General features: G+C 44.1%; 1 protein-coding gene and 1 non-coding gene across 2 annotated transcripts in view; both read left to right on the top strand.

Moving 5' to 3' along the window:
* cep104 (centrosomal protein 104) overlaps window positions 1–17,823 on the top strand; it is a 243,452-nt gene that overhangs the window by 168,327 nt on the left and 57,302 nt on the right. The window contains 1 exon segment of the mRNA XM_038821410.1: window positions 360–498. Coding sequence (XP_038677338.1) covers window positions 360–498 — 139 coding nt within the window.
* LOC119951111 lies at window positions 10,449–10,590 on the top strand. The gene has a single exon (XR_005457504.1). It is a non-coding gene; the product is annotated as a small nucleolar RNA U109 (small nucleolar RNA).

Genomic DNA, 17,823 nt, shown 5'->3' with positions numbered 1-17,823 from the left:
CTAGTGTGCTTTCCTGTCTTCCAAAACTAGTACTAGATGCCTCCTATATCTATATCGTTCAATGCAGCACCTGTTAATTTTCTTCTGCAACAAAAATTATGACATTATCTCTCCTGGTGTAGATGTTGATTTTGATGTGCGTGCGCTTACACTTTCAGAATCAAACACTTAATTTGAAACCTATTGAATCTACACTTATTTAACAGAATTTATATTTTTCAACCTACAGCATAGGCACTTTCTCACGCCAGGTTAGAAACTGTAAATGCTGTAAATATTATCTGTTTCACATGGCAGTGAGACAGTACGGAGCCTTTTGTTTCTCAACACACTTCCCTATCTGTACTTCTTCTGTATAGGTAGTAGAAATAGCCACCCTTACAGACCACAGGCTGACTGAGTGTGACAAGAAAGACAGTTTTGGAAAATGTCATCGTTGTGGTGAGGCAGTCGCAAAAGATGACCTGCCGGATCACGCCAAGATCAAGAGCTGCAATGGTAAGCCAAAAGATGTTGTAACCTACTCCAATCTAGTTTTGCTCAGTCAGGTTTGTTCCTTTGATGGATTTATCAGAGTGCATTTGTTTTGCTTCTAAAACAAATTCATGACACTCGTCTAGTTCACACTTTAAAACATTTCATGTTTAAAACAGACAATTAGAAACAAAGAATGATCACAGCGTAGAAGATGGCAATTTCGTCTGTTGAGTCCACGCTGGCTCTCTACAAGAACAATTTGTCTAGTTCCGTTCCACTGCCTTTTCCCTGTAGTACTGCAATTTTTTTTCTCTTCACACAGATGCTTATCCAGTTTCCTTTTTAAATCAGAATTTAATCTGCTTCCATCAAACTCTGAGGCAGAGTTCCAGATCCTGACCTCCCACTATGTAAAATAAAAATAATAGTTTTTACTCATTCGCTTTTGGTTTTTTTGCTAGTCACCTTTAGTCAATGTCACCTGTTTCTTAACTCTTCTGCCAATAGGCAGATATATACTCGTCTTTTTCACATCCTTCGTAAAGTTTAGTGTCCCGAATTGGCACCGTACTCTCCTGAGGCTAAACCAGTATTTTATAGAGGATTTTTTTAATACACTTGTCTCTATTTCTAAAACTTAGATTCCATATGCCTTTCTAAACCTTTTTTTTAATAACATTATATTGGCTAAAAAGTAACAACCATTATTCATTTGGATTAACACCAATATCCAAAGTTGCCAATCAAAGCATTTATTTGGGGCAGAAACAAACATGCTTTTTATTCATTGATCTGAAAGTATTTTTTATTCCACCTGAAATCTTACAAGAAAGGCAAAGAGCATCATGAGCTGAGGTCAATCTCTGTTACTTTATATATACTGTGCAAATTATAGCTGGCATTATTAGCACAATATTGAATCAACCCAGAATAATCAGTTCCTTGAAATAATAGGGCTAGATCTCCTGATGCTGACAACAGTGAATGTTGAGTTGTTTGCTGCTGTTGTATTTCAAGACCAATGTGAAGTCATGACCCATGCACATGAAGTATTTACCTGGGAAGTTTAAACTTCTGGTGGGCGAGTTTACACTGCCTGGGTTACTACAAGAATGTCATTGACACTGACCACCGTGTTGGAGACTTGGACTAGATCCGTGATACTTAATCAGATGCTTAGCTTAGTATTGTCCCAATGTTTAATTTCTGATGTAGGCCAATGGCTGGAAATCAATCCAACAACCCTCCCGCCCCAAACTGCAAACCTGACCCAACTAGTCCTTCTAACCTGACTTTCCGATGATTACCCCCCAATCACACCAGCTACTCACCCACACAATCACTCACTTCATCAACTTAATCTTCTGTCGCATGGTTTTAGGAACAGAATCTGTCATCTCTGTTTTAATGCAAAGTCCCCAAACCAATCCAGTGCCCTACTGGAGAGCAAGTGTAACTCCGGTATATCACTCTCAAACTTGATTCGGGACATATTTCACCAGCCAGGTGAAATTTTGAGGTGTGACTTGTAATTATGAACATATGAATTGGGAGCCAGAATGTGCCACTCAGCACCTCGAGTCTACTCTGTCATTTAATACTGACTGATCTGACTGTGGCCTCAACTCCACCCAGCAGTTGGCCACATCAACTTTCCAGTCAATTTTCTATTGAGGATTGTCAATAACCCCTGCAGGAGATTGAAGCCTGGTTTTTGAGGTGTTGGCTCGGAGACTATGTGTCATTATTTGCGAGGGTGTTTTCTGCCCAGGCTTTCCTCCAGCTTTTATCGGTGTTATGGAGTTGAGATATTGTATTTGTATCCAGTATGGGGGGCTTCATAGAGCCATGTGGTGGTTGGGGAGTAATGGAATCAAGGGTCATCGGGATAAGGCAGGAAAGTGGAGTTGAGGATTATCAGATCCACCATGATCTCTTTGAAAGGTAGAGCGGACTCGATGGGCCGAGTGGCCTATTTCTGCCCCTTTGTCTAATGGGAGGTCAAAGTTGCTGCTGGTAAAAGTTATTTCTCTGCGTGTTGCTATGTCGTGTGAATGGAGTGAGGGGTGATATTTGAGAGGACTGGTAACCACCGAACTCAAGTTGATCTCAGAATTTGAGATTATTCTCATTATTGAGTGAAGTTGTGTGCCAGGATTCGGTGTGACAACATGAGAATCTGAATCGATCTGAATGAGAATCTGAATCGACCTGTGTGAGAACCTGAATCGATCTGAGTGAGAACCTGAAGCGATCTGAGTGAGAACCTGAAGCGATCTGAGTGAGAACCTGAAGCGATCTGAGTGAGAACCTGAAGCGATCTGAGTGAGAACCTGAAGCGATCTGAGTGAGAACCTGAAGCGATCTGAGTGAGAACCTGAAGCGATCTGAGTGAGAACCTGAAGCGATCTGAGTGAGAACCTGAAGTGATATTAATTGATCTGAATCAACGGGTATATGAATCTGAATGAGAACATGAATAAATCTGAATGTGGCCCATATGGTTGCACGGTACTTAGCTGTTGAGAAGACTAGAAGAAGTGCAGAGGACGAGTGTTTGCACCCTAGCTTTTGTGCTGGCGAGCTTACGGATGACGTTCACTTATGTCTTGGTTTTTGCGGCAGTTTTTCCGAGGCTGTGATGGTAAATTAGGCAGTGGTAGAGGGAGCACTCCAAGGTTAGGTGAGAATCAGGTCATACTGGGCTGTTTAGCACACTGGGCTAAATCGCTGGCTTTGAAAGCAGACCAAGGTCGGCCAGCAGCACGGTTTGATTCCCGTAACAGCCTTCCCAAACAGGCAGCGGAATGTGGTGACTAGGGGCTTTTCACAGTAACTTCATTGAAGCCTACTCGTGACAATAAGCGATTTTCATTTCATTTTCATTTTTCATACCGCAATTTTTCTGTATTGGAGGTGATATTTAGGGTGTTGTGCCTTGTGTTTTCAAGGTGGGATGCAGAGATGGCAGACTTGGCTGGGCTCAGTTACAGTTTCCACTTGAAGAAATATTCATCCATTTTTAACTGGTCAGAATTTAGCATGGCTTCTATGTCCTGGAAAGATTGTGTCCAAATTATCAGAGCAATATCATCGGCATGAATAAATGTTTGTGCTGATGGGGTGGATGTGACACTTGTGTAGATGATAACTGTCAGTGCAAGAACATTGCCCTGTGGGAGGTTGTTGGTGAGTACTCTTGGACTGCTGACATTGTCTTGTGGATAGATCTTCGTCCTTCTGTTGCACGTAAATGTCCAAAGCAGCTGGAGTCATGTTTAAAAACAAAATCACGCACTTGCGCACACGCGCATGCGCTTCATTTGTCCTGGCTAAAATCATCACTGCAAGAATATTAATGTCACCAGGTTATACATTTACATACAGAGCCATTGGAGCACCTCTAACCGCCTTGCTGCCTTTTTTCTATTAAATTATTGCTCCAGAACTAATCATTTGAAATTTAACAGCTATGTCATTTATTTTGTACGTCTTAAAAAATATATTTTCTGTTTTACTCCCATATTAGCATATGTGTAGACAATTTGGAAACTTAATTTGTATGGCAGATGGATATAGAATCATTATACATGTGAATAGATAGTCTACTTGGTGATTCGCTTTCTGGACAGCAACCAACAACCGTGCTTTGATTTGTTATTGCCATAGAAACCCGACAGATTTATTGCCATAGCAACCATAGCCTATTGGGATGGGGGGGGGAGCTACAGGGAGTAGACAATTAACGTATTGTGCATAGGATCATCAGTGGTCTATTCAATTCCAGCCTTTTCAATTTAATTTGTATTGTGGCTTTTGGAGTTGACCTGATTTCATCTTGAAATGTATTAGTTACTGAAAAAGCATCCCAGCTGCCTTAAACATTTTTGGGACCTCTGAGGATTTGCTCTAGTTTTAAGTTTATGGATTCTCAACAATTCACACTTCTTTGCTGTCAGAGTTGGAAAGTGCATTTGTCAATACTGCATCCATTTTTGCTTTACAAAGGCTATATTTTACTTCTGTGCCAAATTTGCTCAGGAGTAGTATGGAGATAATCAATTTACTTGATTAACATTACTTCCTTCTAGCTGTTTTTAATGGAGAACCCTCGTGGAGGCGTAAGCCTTCAGTAAGAATTGTAATGTGGAACATCCGTGGGTTAAACGAGCCGATTAAGAGGGTTTTTGCACACCTGAGAAGCTTGAAGCTGGAGGTGAACTTTATACAGGAGACCCTCCTCCGGGTGAAGGATCAGGTTAGGTTGAGGAAGGGAAGGGTAGGACAACTATTTCACTCTGGGTTGGCCACTTTGAACAAAAAAAGAGGGTTTGTGGGGGCCAAGGAAGTGCGAGGACACGGTGGGGGGGGGGGGGGGTGAAAGGGGGAAGAGAGAAGAGTACTGCTTCTCGCATGTGGATACGGTGTACTCGAGAATTGATTTCTTTGTGGTGCTTTGGGGTTGGTGGTGGCAGAGTGCCCTGGGATTGTGATGTCCGATCTTGCGCTGCATTGGCTGGAGGTGAGGCTTAATGCAAGGCAGGTGCAGTGGCTGGGATGGAGGCAAGATTCAGGTCTGTTAGCATATAAGGGGTTTTGCGAAAAGGTGAGGTCAGCGATCGAGGAGTAGCATCAAATGGTGCGGCCACGTTGTGGGAGGCGTTGAAGGCGGTGATCCGAGCAGAAATTATCTCGTTCGAGGAATAAAAGGGACAGGAGGATGAGGGAAGAGCATGAACAGTTGTTGGATGAGACAGTGGAGGTGGGCAGAGATAAGCGGGGGCCCTCACTTGAGAGTTGTTGGTGTAGAGGTTGCAGGGACAGGTCGATAGGTTGACGACGGGGAGGATGGTGGGCGAGGGGTGGTGCAGTATGAATATGGGAAGAAGGCGAGCCATATTCTGACCGATCAGCTGAGGAGACAGACTGCGTCCAGAGAAATTTTAAAGGTGCGAACAGAGATGGGGGCGGTAATGTCAGAGCCCGGGCGGATAAATGAGGTGTTCAGCGGGTATTACAAGAAGCTGTACGGGGCGGAGCCAGGTGGAGAAGGTGATATGGGATGGTTCCTGGATGGATTTGAGTTTCCAAGCTTGTAGGAAGAAATTTGTTGTGGATGTTTAGTTAAGCTTTGGAGAAAGGGAAGCTGACAGAGTCACTGACACAGGTGATGATCACGCTAATCCTGAAAAAGGGGAAGGATCTGTTGGCGTTTAGGTCGCATAGGCCCATTTTGTTGTTGAACACAGACGTCAAAATACTGGCTAAATTGTTGGCGGGGGAAATGGACGGATGCGTGCCAGGGGTGGTCGGGTTTCTGAAATGGCAGGCAGCTCTCCAGTAACATCAAGAGGCTGTTCAATGTGGTTATGACTCCATCAGTGGGCGGGTGCTGAAGGTCATTATTTCTATGGATGCGGAGGAGGCTTTTGATTAGGTAGAGTGGAGATAATTTCTTTTGAGATCTTGGGTAGGTTTGGGTTTGGCCCAAAGTTTGTGGCTTGGGTACACTTGTTTTATGTGGCCCAGGTGGCAAGTGTAGAACAAGAACATACAGTGCAGAAGGAGGCCATTCAGCCTATCGAGACTGAACCGACCCACTTAAGCCCTCGCTTCCACCCTATCCCTGTAACCCAATAACCCCTCCTAACCTTTTTTGGTCACTAAGGGCAATTTATCATGGCCAATCCACCTAAGCTGCACATCTTTGGACTGTGGGAGGAAACCGGAGCACCCGGAGGAAACCCACGCAGACGCGGGGCAAATGTGCAGACTCCGCACAGACAGTGACCCAGCAGGGAATCGAACCTGGGACCCTGGCGCTGTGAAGCCACAGTGCTAATCACTTGTGCTACCAGGCTGCCCAATTGGGATGAGTTTGTGGAATTTAGGGCTTCATAGGGGAACAAGACAGGGTATCCTCCGTCGTTGTTGTTGCTCAGCTGGCAATTGAACACTTGGTGGATTGTCCTTCGGGGAGTCTGTGTAGTGGCAGGGAGGTGGAGCAGGGAGCAGCCAGTGGTGTTGTAAGCGGACGACCTGCTGTTGTTTCTGTCAGTCCTGCTGGAGAGTATGGGTAGGATCATGGGAATACTGGAGAGGTTTGGGGCCTTCTCCAGATACAAGTTAAATGTCGGGAAAAGCGAGGTGTTTATGGTGAATGCGGCAGGGCAGGGGACCAACTTGGAGCTGTTGCCATTTAAGGTAGCTAGGGAAAGGTTCAGGTACTTGGGAATTCAGGTGACGAGCGAATGGGTTATGAGGCACAGGTGGAATATGATGATATTAGTGGATTAGGTTTTAAGAGATGGGGATATATTATACCTGAGACTTGGCAGGGAGGGTGCAGATTGTGAAAATAATGTGCTGCCAAGCATCCTGTTGGTTTTCCAGACCCTCCTGATTTTTCTCCTGAAGGCCTTCTTCCAGAGATTGGAGTGGTTTTGAAGTTTATATGGGCAGCAAAGATGCAGAGGGTAAAGAGGTCCCTGCTATGGACGCGGGAGGGGGGTTATCGCTCTCAAACCATGGTACAGTCGACGGTCAGGGTGTGGAATCTGCTGCGGAGACGCTTTAAGTTAGAGGGGATGTCGGTATTGACACCACTGTCTGGGAAGCACAGGTTTACGCCGGGGATATGGATGGGATGTATGGGAAGTGGAGGGATACGGGACAGGTGAGGGACCTGTATCTAAATGAGCAGTTTGCAGGCCTGGATGAGTTGCGGGAGAGGTTTGAGTTGCCATGGGGGAGTGAATTTAAGTGCAGGTGAGGGACTTTGCACGAAAGGAATGGAGGACATTTCCCAGGTTGCTGTGGTACACCCTATTGGAGAAACTGATGCTCCCGGATGAATCGGGAGAGGGTAGGATTAGCGGCATATATGGTTGGTGGGGGTGGAACAGGGGGAAGTGGTGAGGATCAAGAAAAAATGGGAGGAGTTGGAGGGGGAGAGAAATAGGCTGGGGATTGTGGTGCGAGACAGTGCGTAGGGTGAATTCAACCTCCTGCGCGAGGATGAGCTTGATTCAGTTTAAGGTGGTGCACAGGTTACATATGATCGGGGTGAAGATGAGTGGGTTCTTTCCGGGGGGGGGGGGTGATGAGTGCGATGTCGGGGGGAACTAACGCATGTTGGAGTCATACCTAGCATAGTTGAAAATGATTGGAGGTAAATCACCTTAGACTCTGGGCATCGATGCAGAAATTCCTCAACAAGGTTCCTTCAAAAGCACCTTCCAAACCTGCAACCTCTACCACCAAAAGGAAAAGAGCAGCAGATGTATGGGAACACCACCACCTGCAAGTTACCCTCCAAGTTGCACACCATCCTGAATTGGAACTATATGGATTGTCATTGGGTCAAAATCCTAGAAATCCCTTCCTTTTTTTAATATAAATTTAGAGTACCCAATTTGTTTTCCAATTAAGGGGTAATTTAGTGTGGCCAATCCGCCTACTCTGCACATCTTTGGGTTGTGGGGGCGAAACCGACGCAGACAAGGGGAGAATGTGCAAACTCCACACGGACAATGACCCAGAGCCGGGATCGAACCTGGGACCTCGGCGCCATGAGGCAGAAATGCTAACCACTGTGCTGCCTGGAAATCCCTTCCTAACGGCACTGTTGATGTACCTACACCCCATGCACTGTAGCATTTCAAGAAGGTCGCTCACCACTACGTTCCCAAGGGCAATTAAGGATGGTCAACAAATTCTGGCCTTGCCAGTGATACCCACATCCTGTGAAAGATTTAAAAAAAGCAAGTTAGTCATACAGGATTTGCATAACCAGTTTGTTCCAGCAGTCATTTATTAACCTATGTTTTTCCAAGGGACAATTAATTTTGTCTTGCATTATTGCCTTCAAAAGATTCCACATCACTGATCATAGGCTGACTACATATACTTGCCAAGTTTTGTTCATGTTTTTACAATCTTTCAGTCCTCTGGCACAACCCCCAAGGTTAGACGATTGAGGCCAGAGCCTCTTTTTTTTTTTAAACCCTTAAATACCTCAGCAGCCAATGGTGCATACCATTCAGTCCAGATGACTTCTGCACAATTCAGGAAAGATCTCATTTTGGTCTCAAATTTGCCTAACCTTTCAATATAGGACTTTTGGTTTCCCTCTTCTATTACCTGCTATTTTAATTATTATGATCAGATGAAGAAGGGTTGCATGATTCCCTTGTTTATGCTCTCCTCGTGTGACTGCAACATTAATTTTTTTTGACAGGGGTATTTATGCCAATTCAGTGAATACTTAAATACTTATGCGCTGTGATCATAAAATAACCTGTAGGGCAGGGTTTCTTGAGTTTAACAAAGAAAGAGGTTTGCTTTATTTATAATTAAACTGGCCTCAGTAAAATAACAAAATAAGCACCAATATTTGCACGCACACACTTGAAGTTCGCACAGAAATACAGATTGTCAAGTGGGGAGGGATCGATCATGCGACAGTCTGTAGTTTGGTGACTTGACTGGCTTCAGGCTGAATTCAATGGTCTTGTGTTTCTGTTTTAAGATGTGGACGACTGACTTTGTTGTTCATTGGGAGATTGTAGTACTGGGTTGGATATTTCTAAGAATTTTTTGTCTGCAACAGAATTCCTGGATGAACACATTCCGCAAACAGGGCACGCGGCTTACCATGTGGGCTGGGAAGAAAAGGAAGGCAGGTGGAAGCCCGCTTGTGTCTTCGATATAAAAAAAACATGTGTCTAAAACTTACAATGGGTTGGTTTGTCAGGTGATCTTCCGCCAACTGTACTCATTTGGAAACTGGCACAATGACCAAATAACCACCTTGATGGGGTTCAACATTCATTTTTGCGGCAACAATAAGAACTGTTTTTTTTAAAAAGGCATTGTTCATGTATTACAAATTGGTATGTGAAATGTCTTGTAATATAAAATAGGGTTAGCCATATTGGGTGTTCCAATCACTTTAGTCTCTGTTTCCAGATTTCCTGCCAGTGGATTAAAAATCATTATTTGGCATAAAGCACATGCATTATGTGTCCCTCATATTTCCCCCTCCATATTAAGGCCAGGTTGGATAGATTCTTGGCTGACTGGATAGACAGAAAGTAGACATAGACATGGAATTTACAGTGCAGAAGGAGGCCATTCAGCCCATCGAGTCTGCACCAACCCTTGGAAAGTGCACCCCTCACCCATCCCAGTAATCCCACCTAACCTTTTTGGACACTAAGGGCAATTTAGCATGGCCAATCTACCTAACCTGCACATCTTTGAAAGTAGGGGCCATTTAATCAGTCATGACCTTATCAAAGGGCCGAATGACCTGCTCCTGCTTAGTTTGTATGTTATGTTCTCCCATGTATTCAGTTTGGCTCTTTACTGTTTTTGAGTGTAGCAATTGTTCTAAGAATTATTTTCTGCTTTAGCTCTATCTTCACATGCCCTTCCCTTCACCCATTCAAACTTGTTCCACTTTCTTACTGCATTCCCCAGAACCAGTTCCTCTTTGGACTGGAAACACACTGATAAATGATGTTCTGTGGACTGAAACACATAGATAAATAATGTTCTTTGGATTGGAAATAGACTGATAAATAATGTTCTACCATTTGGGCTATAGGAATTCTGCTCCTCTTTGTCCTTAACATTAATTGTCCTTAACATTATTTTCCTACAACAATTGAATTCCATGTTATCATTACTTTACAGTTCTTGCATTTTTCTGGAACTTGCTCTTCAAATCTCCTTCCCACTATTCTGTGGCAAGCAGTGTACAGCTAGTAACATTATAGCTCTTCAGTTGTCTCTCAATGAAAAACTTTGAGACCTCAAGTACAAAAATCCCATCCCAATGCTTTAGCAGTCAGCATCTTTGTTCAGCATTAGCCTCCAGCTCCTTGCTTTTCCCTTTTCTGAATATATTGTAGCCAGGGTAAGGGATGGAATGCTGTACATACATATTATATGTATGTATAAATCTAATGCACGATTATCAACGGTGAAACTTCAGACATCTACTCCCATTAGGTGTTTGATATGATAACGTGCGAGATAAATATTTGAGATAACAGGGCCAGCAGTCTTTCAGGACAGACTGAATGGTAGTATCAGTCTCTAACATCATTGACTAACCTAAACGATGGGAACCAGTAGGTGTGGGGAGAAAAATATAGAAAGCTCTCCATTGATGTTTTATTGACCCATAAAGATTGGGGTGGCGAAAGGTTTGATCTGTTATTTACAGAGTTAACTAGAATGGCTTTAATATCCATGAATAGTTAACAAAAAAGGGTTTCTACATGAATATCCACTATGCCTATTTTGAAGTACTCATTTGGAAACTGGCACAATGACCAAATAACCACCTTGATGGGGTTCAACATTCATTTTTGCGGCAACAATAAAAACTGGTTATTTTTTGGAAGAACCAAAAGCTCAACAAAACATCCTTTATTTAGACAGTTGAAAAGCACACATATCTCCACAGGATCATTAAGCCCTAAATAACCTTTTATTGTAGTTGTAGCCAGCATTTAATATCTGAATTTGCATTTTCATATCTTCCTCAAGAACTTTTCCCCTTCGAACTAAAGTTACCATTGTGGATCCCACAGCTAATCTATCAAGTCAAAGGACCCATACCCCTCCCCAGATGTGCATAATGGGGAAAATTGAAGCAATTAATGAGAGGAGGATCTGCACCCCCATCAGCAAGGATAGTAAAGACCAACACCTTTTTCAATACAATATTGGGATATTAGCATCGGTACATTACCCCACCCATCCGCATTTGAGAACATAAGAAATAGAACCTGGAGTGGGCTATTTGACCTTCAAGCCTGCTCTGCCATTCAACAAGATCATGGCTGATCATCGGCCTCAACTCCACCTTCCCACGCTATCCTTATTTCTCTCAATACCCTTGTTAGCCAAAACATCTGTCACCCTCTGACTCTAATGTACCAGTAACTAAGCATCCACTGCTCTCTGGAGTAAAGAATCCCCAGGATTCACATCCCTTGGGTGAAGAAGTTTATCTTCTCAGCCCTTAATGGCTAACCCCTTATGGGTTAACCGCCATGTTCTAGATTTCCTAACGAGGGGAATCATTTTCTCAGCAACTACCCTATCATACCCAGAATTTTATATTTTGTATGTTTCCATTGGATCACCTCTCTCTTAAATTGCAAGGAATATAGGTCTCCTGCACTTGAACTCAGATAGAAAAAATATGCTTGTCCCAGGAACTGGTCTGATGAACCTGGTTGTGTTAGAGAGCTTGTACAATGCAGTTGGGAGGAAGTTCCAGGACTTTGGGGCTCAATAATGAAAGGACAACAGTATGCACCAAAGTTGAAATGATGTGTGATCGGAGAGGAAGTTCTGGTGCATCAGGTATTTGCTGCCCTTGTCCCTCAAGGCATTAGAGGTTGCAGATTTGGAAGGTGTTACCACAGAAGGCTGAGGACACAAATAGAAGTGTGGCAGTATGATATAGCTATGACAAAGAGGTGGGGCAGTAATGGCAGCTCAACATTCCTGGTTACAGGATTTTCAGGCGTGATGGAGAAGGGGACAAAAATGGGAGGGCGTATAGATTTTAATTTGGGAACAAAAAAGGGGCAGTCGCATTACTTTTTTTAATATAAATTTAGAGTACCCAATTATTGTTTTTTCCAATTAAGGGGCCATTTAGCGTGGCCAATCCACCTACCCTGCACATCTTTGGGTTGTGGGGGTGAAACCCACGCAGACACGGGGAGAATGTGCAAACTCCACACGGACAGTGACCCAGGGCCAGGATTCGAACCCGGGTCCTCAGTGCCGTAGGCAGCAATGCTATCCACTATGCCACCGTGCTGCCCTGGGCATTCGGATTACTGTGAGTGTACTACAGACCCCCAAACAGCCAGAGGGAGTTAGAAGAGCAAAATGGGGGGAAATCTCTGAGACGTGCAACAATGTGGCAGTAATAGATTTCAACCACCCTGATATTAATTGGTATAAATTTAATGCGAAAGGAATGTTGGGATCAGAATTCTTGAGGTGCATTCAGGAGAACCTTTTCTGGCCAGTGTGAAGCACATTCAACAAGAGAGGACAGTGTTCTAGGCTTAGTTTTAGGAAATGAAACTGAGCAGGTGGGAGGAGTGTGAGTGGGTGAGCATTTTGCTGGTAGTGAACTTAATTCAGTTAGTTTTAACATAATTGCAGGAAAGGACAAAGATAAAACGAGAATTCAAATTCTAAATTGCGGCAAAGAAAATTTTACTAAACGAGGGAGTGATTTTGTAAAGTTGGACTGAGAACAGCTATTTGGAAGGTTAAACTACCCCAGGCTGTTGAAAGAAGCCAGAGAGGAAATAGTGGAGGCTCTGACCATAATTTTCCGATCTTCACGGGATGCAGGTGTGATATTGGAGGTCTGCTAGTGTTGTACCTTTGTTTAAAAAGGGAGCAAAGGATAGACCTAATAATTATTGGCCAGTCACCAACCTCAGTGTGGACAAATTATTGAAATCCATTCTTGAGTGATAGTTTATTCTATCATTTAGAAAGGCACAAATTAATCGAGGACAGTCAGCACGGATTTGTTATGGGAAGGTCGTGTCTGACTAATTTATTGAAATGTTTGAGGAAATAACAAGGAGGATTGATGAGAGTAGAACAGCTGGAGTGAGGAGGATAACAGTAGACTGCAGAAAGATATCAAAGGACTGGTCAGGTGAGTAGAATAGTGGCAAATGGAATTCAACACGGTTAAGTGTGAGTGGTACATTTGGGGAGGTCAAACAAGGCAAAGGAATACACAACAAATGGAAACACACATTGGAGTGAATGTCCAGAAATCGCTGACGGTAGCAGAGCAGGTCGATAAGGTGGTTAAACGGCATATGAATTCCCAAGGTTGGAATAGAATATAAGAACAGGGAGATTATGCCGGTATTATAGAAAGCAGTAGTTAGGCTACAACTTGAATTTTGTGTGCAGTTCTGGTCACCTCATTACAGAAAGGATGTAATTAGGGGTACAGAGGAGATTTGTGAGGATGTTGCTGGGACTGGAGAATTGCAGTGATGAAGAAAGGTTGGATAGGCTGGGATTGTTCTCCTTGGAACAGAGGTGGCTAAAGGGATATTTGATTGAGATGTACAAAAGTGTGAGGGGCCTGGATGGAGTGGATGGGAAGGGCCTATTTACTTTAGCAGAGAGGTCAGTGAGTAGGGGGCACATATTTAAAGTGCATATTTAAATAGAAGGATTAGAGGGAAAAGGAGAAAATTTCACCCAACGGTTGTAGGAGTTCAGAACTCACTGCCTGAAAGGGTAATAGAGGCAGAAACCCTCAACTCGGTTAAAAGTTGTCAGATGTGCACCTTAAACTCTGTAGCCAGCAGGGCGACAGACCAAATGCTAGAAAGTGCAATTCGACTCGGTATCTTGTTTTTCGGCCAATGCAGTCACTATGGGCCACGTGGCCTCTTTATGTGCTGCAAACGTTCTATGACAATTGGCTGGATTGCATTTGCTCCTCATCTGGGCCAGTGTTGTTGCTGAACTGGAGTAGCACAGCTAGTTCTGGAACACAGACTTTCAGCACTCGTCTCTTTCATGATGCCTCAATTGAATTGGCTGAAGACTGGCATTTGAAAATATAGGGACTGCAGAGAACGAACTGCAAAGGATAATCAACTTGGTACTTGTGGCTGGAGTTGGTGGCAAGCTCTTCAGCCATGTGTTTTGCACTCACATGCTGGGACATCCATGTGCACATGATTGGTATCTTATAATCACCCACCAACGGTAAGAATTTTGACTAATTCTATTTCTGAGGCATCCTGACCAATTGTAACTCCAATGGAACTATTCCAACCCTTTCAACTGTACCACATTGAAGGTATATTTGCTTCAGCAGACATGGAGAGCCAAAATACATTTTGTTCTGCCGCCTTATCTTTTCCCCTTCCTCCATCCTTTGAGGCTTTTCTGTTCTTTTAAGTTTGTTTTCTCATGTCTAGCTAATATCCTATACTCTCTGCTTTCTAATTCTTTAAAATATATTTATTTGATTTTCCTCCTCCATATGGGTACAGCGATCTAAGACATTCATTGCAAATTGGCACCCAAATTGTTGAACAATAATCTTCCAGCATATTGAATGCCAAAATTCTGAGAAGGCTTTGGGAAATCGACAGAGGTCAGGAAAGCTGCCACCGAGGCAGGCTTTGGAAAAGGATTCTTTTTTTAAAAAAAATAAATTTATAGTGCCCAATTATTATTTTTTTCAAGAGGCAATTTAGCATGGCCTAGCCACCTAACGTGCGCATCTTTGGGTTGTGGGGGTGAAACCCACACAGAAATTGGGAGAATGTACAAACTCCACGGACAGTGACCCGGGGCTGGGATTGAACCTAGATTCTGACCAAATGCCCCAACAGGAAAAAAATGCTTTGTAAATACAAGTATTCCCTTTGCCTCTGAAAGTGGCATGAGAGCTGTATATTGGATTGGATTTGTTTATTGTCACGTGTACCGAGGTACAGTGAAAGTATTTTTCTTCGAGCAGCTCAACAGATCATTAAGTACATGGGAAGAAAAGGGAATAAAAGAAAATACATAATAGGGCAACACAAGATATACAATGTAACTACATAAGCACCGCATCGGATGAAGCATACAGGGGTGTAGTGTTAATGAGGTCAGTCAATAAGAGGGTCATTTAGGAGTCTGGTGACAGTGGGGAAGAAGCTGTTTTTGAGTTTGTTCGTGCGTGTTCTCAGACTTCTATATCTCCTGCCCGATGAAAGAAGTTGGAAGAGTGAGTAAGCCGGGTGGGAGGGATCTTTGATTATGCTGCCCGCTTTCCCCAGACAGCGGGAGGTGTAGATGGAGTCAATGGATGGGAGGCAGGTTCGTGTGATGGACTAGGTGGTATTCACGACTCTCTGAAGTTTCTTGCGGTCCTAGGCCGAGCAGTTGCCATACCAGGCTGTGATGCAGCCCGATAGGATGCTTTCTATGGTGCATCTGTAAAAGTTGGTAAGGGTTAATTTGGACATGCCGAATTTCCTTAGTTTCCTGAGGAAGTATAGGCGCTGTTGTGCTTTCTTGGTGATAGCGTCGACATGAGTGGACCAGGACAGATTTTGGAGATGTGCACCCCTAGGACTTTGAAACTGTTAACCATCTCCACCTCGGCCCCGTTGATGCTGACAGGGGTGTGTACAGTACTTTGCTTCCTGAAGTCAATGACCAGCTCTTTAGTTTTGCTGGCATTGAGGGAGAGATTGTTGTCATTACACCACTCCACTAGGTTCTCTATCTCCCTCCTGTATTCTGACTCGTCGTTATTTGAGATCTGGCCCACTATGGTCGTATCGTCAGCAAACTTGTAGATGGAGTTGGAACCAAGTTTTGCGACGCAGTCGTGTGTGTACAGGGAGTAGAGTAGGGGGCTAAGTTCACAGCCTTGCGAGGCCCCGGTATTGAGGACTATTGTGGAGGAGGTGTTGGTGTTCATTCTTACTGATTGTGGTCTGTTGGTCAGAAAATCGAGGAAGCAGTTGCAGAGTGGAGAGCCAAGTCCTAGGTTTTGGAGCTTTGATATGAGCTTGGCTGGGATTATGGTGTTGGAAGGCGGAGCTGTAGTCAATAAATAGGAGTCTGATGAAGGAGTCCTTGTTTTCGAGATGCTCTAGGGATGAGTGTAGGGACAGGGAAATGCCGTCCTACGTGGACCGGTTGCAGCGGTATGCGAATTGAAGTGGATCACGGCGTTCTGGGAGTATGGAGGTGATTGCGCTTCATGATCAACCCCTCGAAGCACTTCATTACGACTGGAGTAAGGGCCACCGGACGGTTGTCATTGAGGCACGTTGCCTGGTTCTTCTTTGGTACCGGTATGATGGTGGTCTTCTTGAAGCAGGTGGGGACCTCGGAGTGGAGTAGGGACAGGTTAAAGATGTCTGTGAATACCTCTGCCAGCTGGTCCGCGCAGGCTCTGAGTGCACGACCAGGGATCCCGTCCGGGCCAGTCGCCTTCCGCGGGTTCACTTTCAGGAAGGCCGATCTTGACTTCGGAAGCTGTGATGGTGGGTATGGGTGAATTATGGGCTGCTGGGGCACTCAACAGCAGATTGTTGGTTACCTGCTCGAACCAGCATAGAATGCATTGAGTTCATCGGGGATGGGTGCGCTGCTGCCAGAGATACTGCTCGGCTTCGCTTTGTAGCCCTGATGTGTTCCAATAGTGTTGCATGATGGGAACACTTGTGTTAAAGTTAAGAAACTGCAGGGAATCTGTTAGTGCTGGAGCATGAAGTAAAAGTTTAAATATTGTTTTATTTTCTTTTTAAATGAAGTTTGTTTATAAAATAATTAAGCCCTATTTCTTATCACTCCTGGAACGAATCGATCTTTCACACCGCATTAAGACTTAAAAGCGTTATGCGCCTGGTTCAGTATCAGCCTTTGTTGAGGGCTGACCAGGCATCCGTATTACATTCAAGTGCTTTGTTTTTCATTAGGACCCCTCTCCTCCACCCTCACATACATTGTAATCACCCATTCCCCTCAACACGCACACACACACACACACACACACACACACACACCCCCTCCACGCATGCACTAGCACACATGCCCACACCCCAACCCTTCTCTCCAGCATTCTCTCCCATCCACTTTCGCACGCGGCAGCCCCTCTTCCCAGTACTTAGATTCCCCATCCACCACTCATTCATTCACCAAACCCTTACCCCTTCCCAATGCCCCTGCCTCCCGGTCTAGTTGTTGGTATCTGGAAATCATAGTTGTGAGCCTGGAGTAAGGAGTCTGTACTGTCAGAGAGGGGCAGGAGTACGGTCAAGTTTGAAGCCAGTGACTGCCACTTATTCGGTGACTGAGTTTCACTTGCCGGCCTTTGACTGCATCAAGTCGGTGTACAAACAGGCTGGGCCCACACTTGGCGCTAAAAGTGTTTTCTGAAGTTCAAGAAGTTCTGTCCTGTGCTTTGGTGAAGTTGATGTAGGCAATCCTATCAGTGCCCCTGGATGAGAACATCTCCTCTTCAATTGCTATTGCTGCATTAGAAGAGGGGAAGCTTGTGACCTCAAATATGGTTGCTACAAACCTATTGGGGATCACAATCCATAAGTCGGGAAGCCTTGGTACCGGCAGTGCACATACATCATTAACTGTTAAATCACAGCCAAGTCCAGTATGCTTTATTGAAAATCAATCTGAGATGCTTTGACTTTTTTTCCCTCCCATCAGCTTTTGTTATTTCCCTCCTGCTGTGAAGCTAGTTGTAGTACCCCTAGTTGTCCTCTTTGCTGAAATCAATGAACTCAGCAG

Source organism: Scyliorhinus canicula, chromosome 16 (assembly GCF_902713615.1).
Source record: "Scyliorhinus canicula chromosome 16, sScyCan1.1, whole genome shotgun sequence".
Lineage (NCBI taxonomy): Eukaryota > Metazoa > Chordata > Chondrichthyes > Carcharhiniformes > Scyliorhinidae > Scyliorhinus > Scyliorhinus canicula.
Note: the sequence above shows the minus strand (reverse complement) of the source record. Positions and strands in the feature narration are given on the sequence as shown.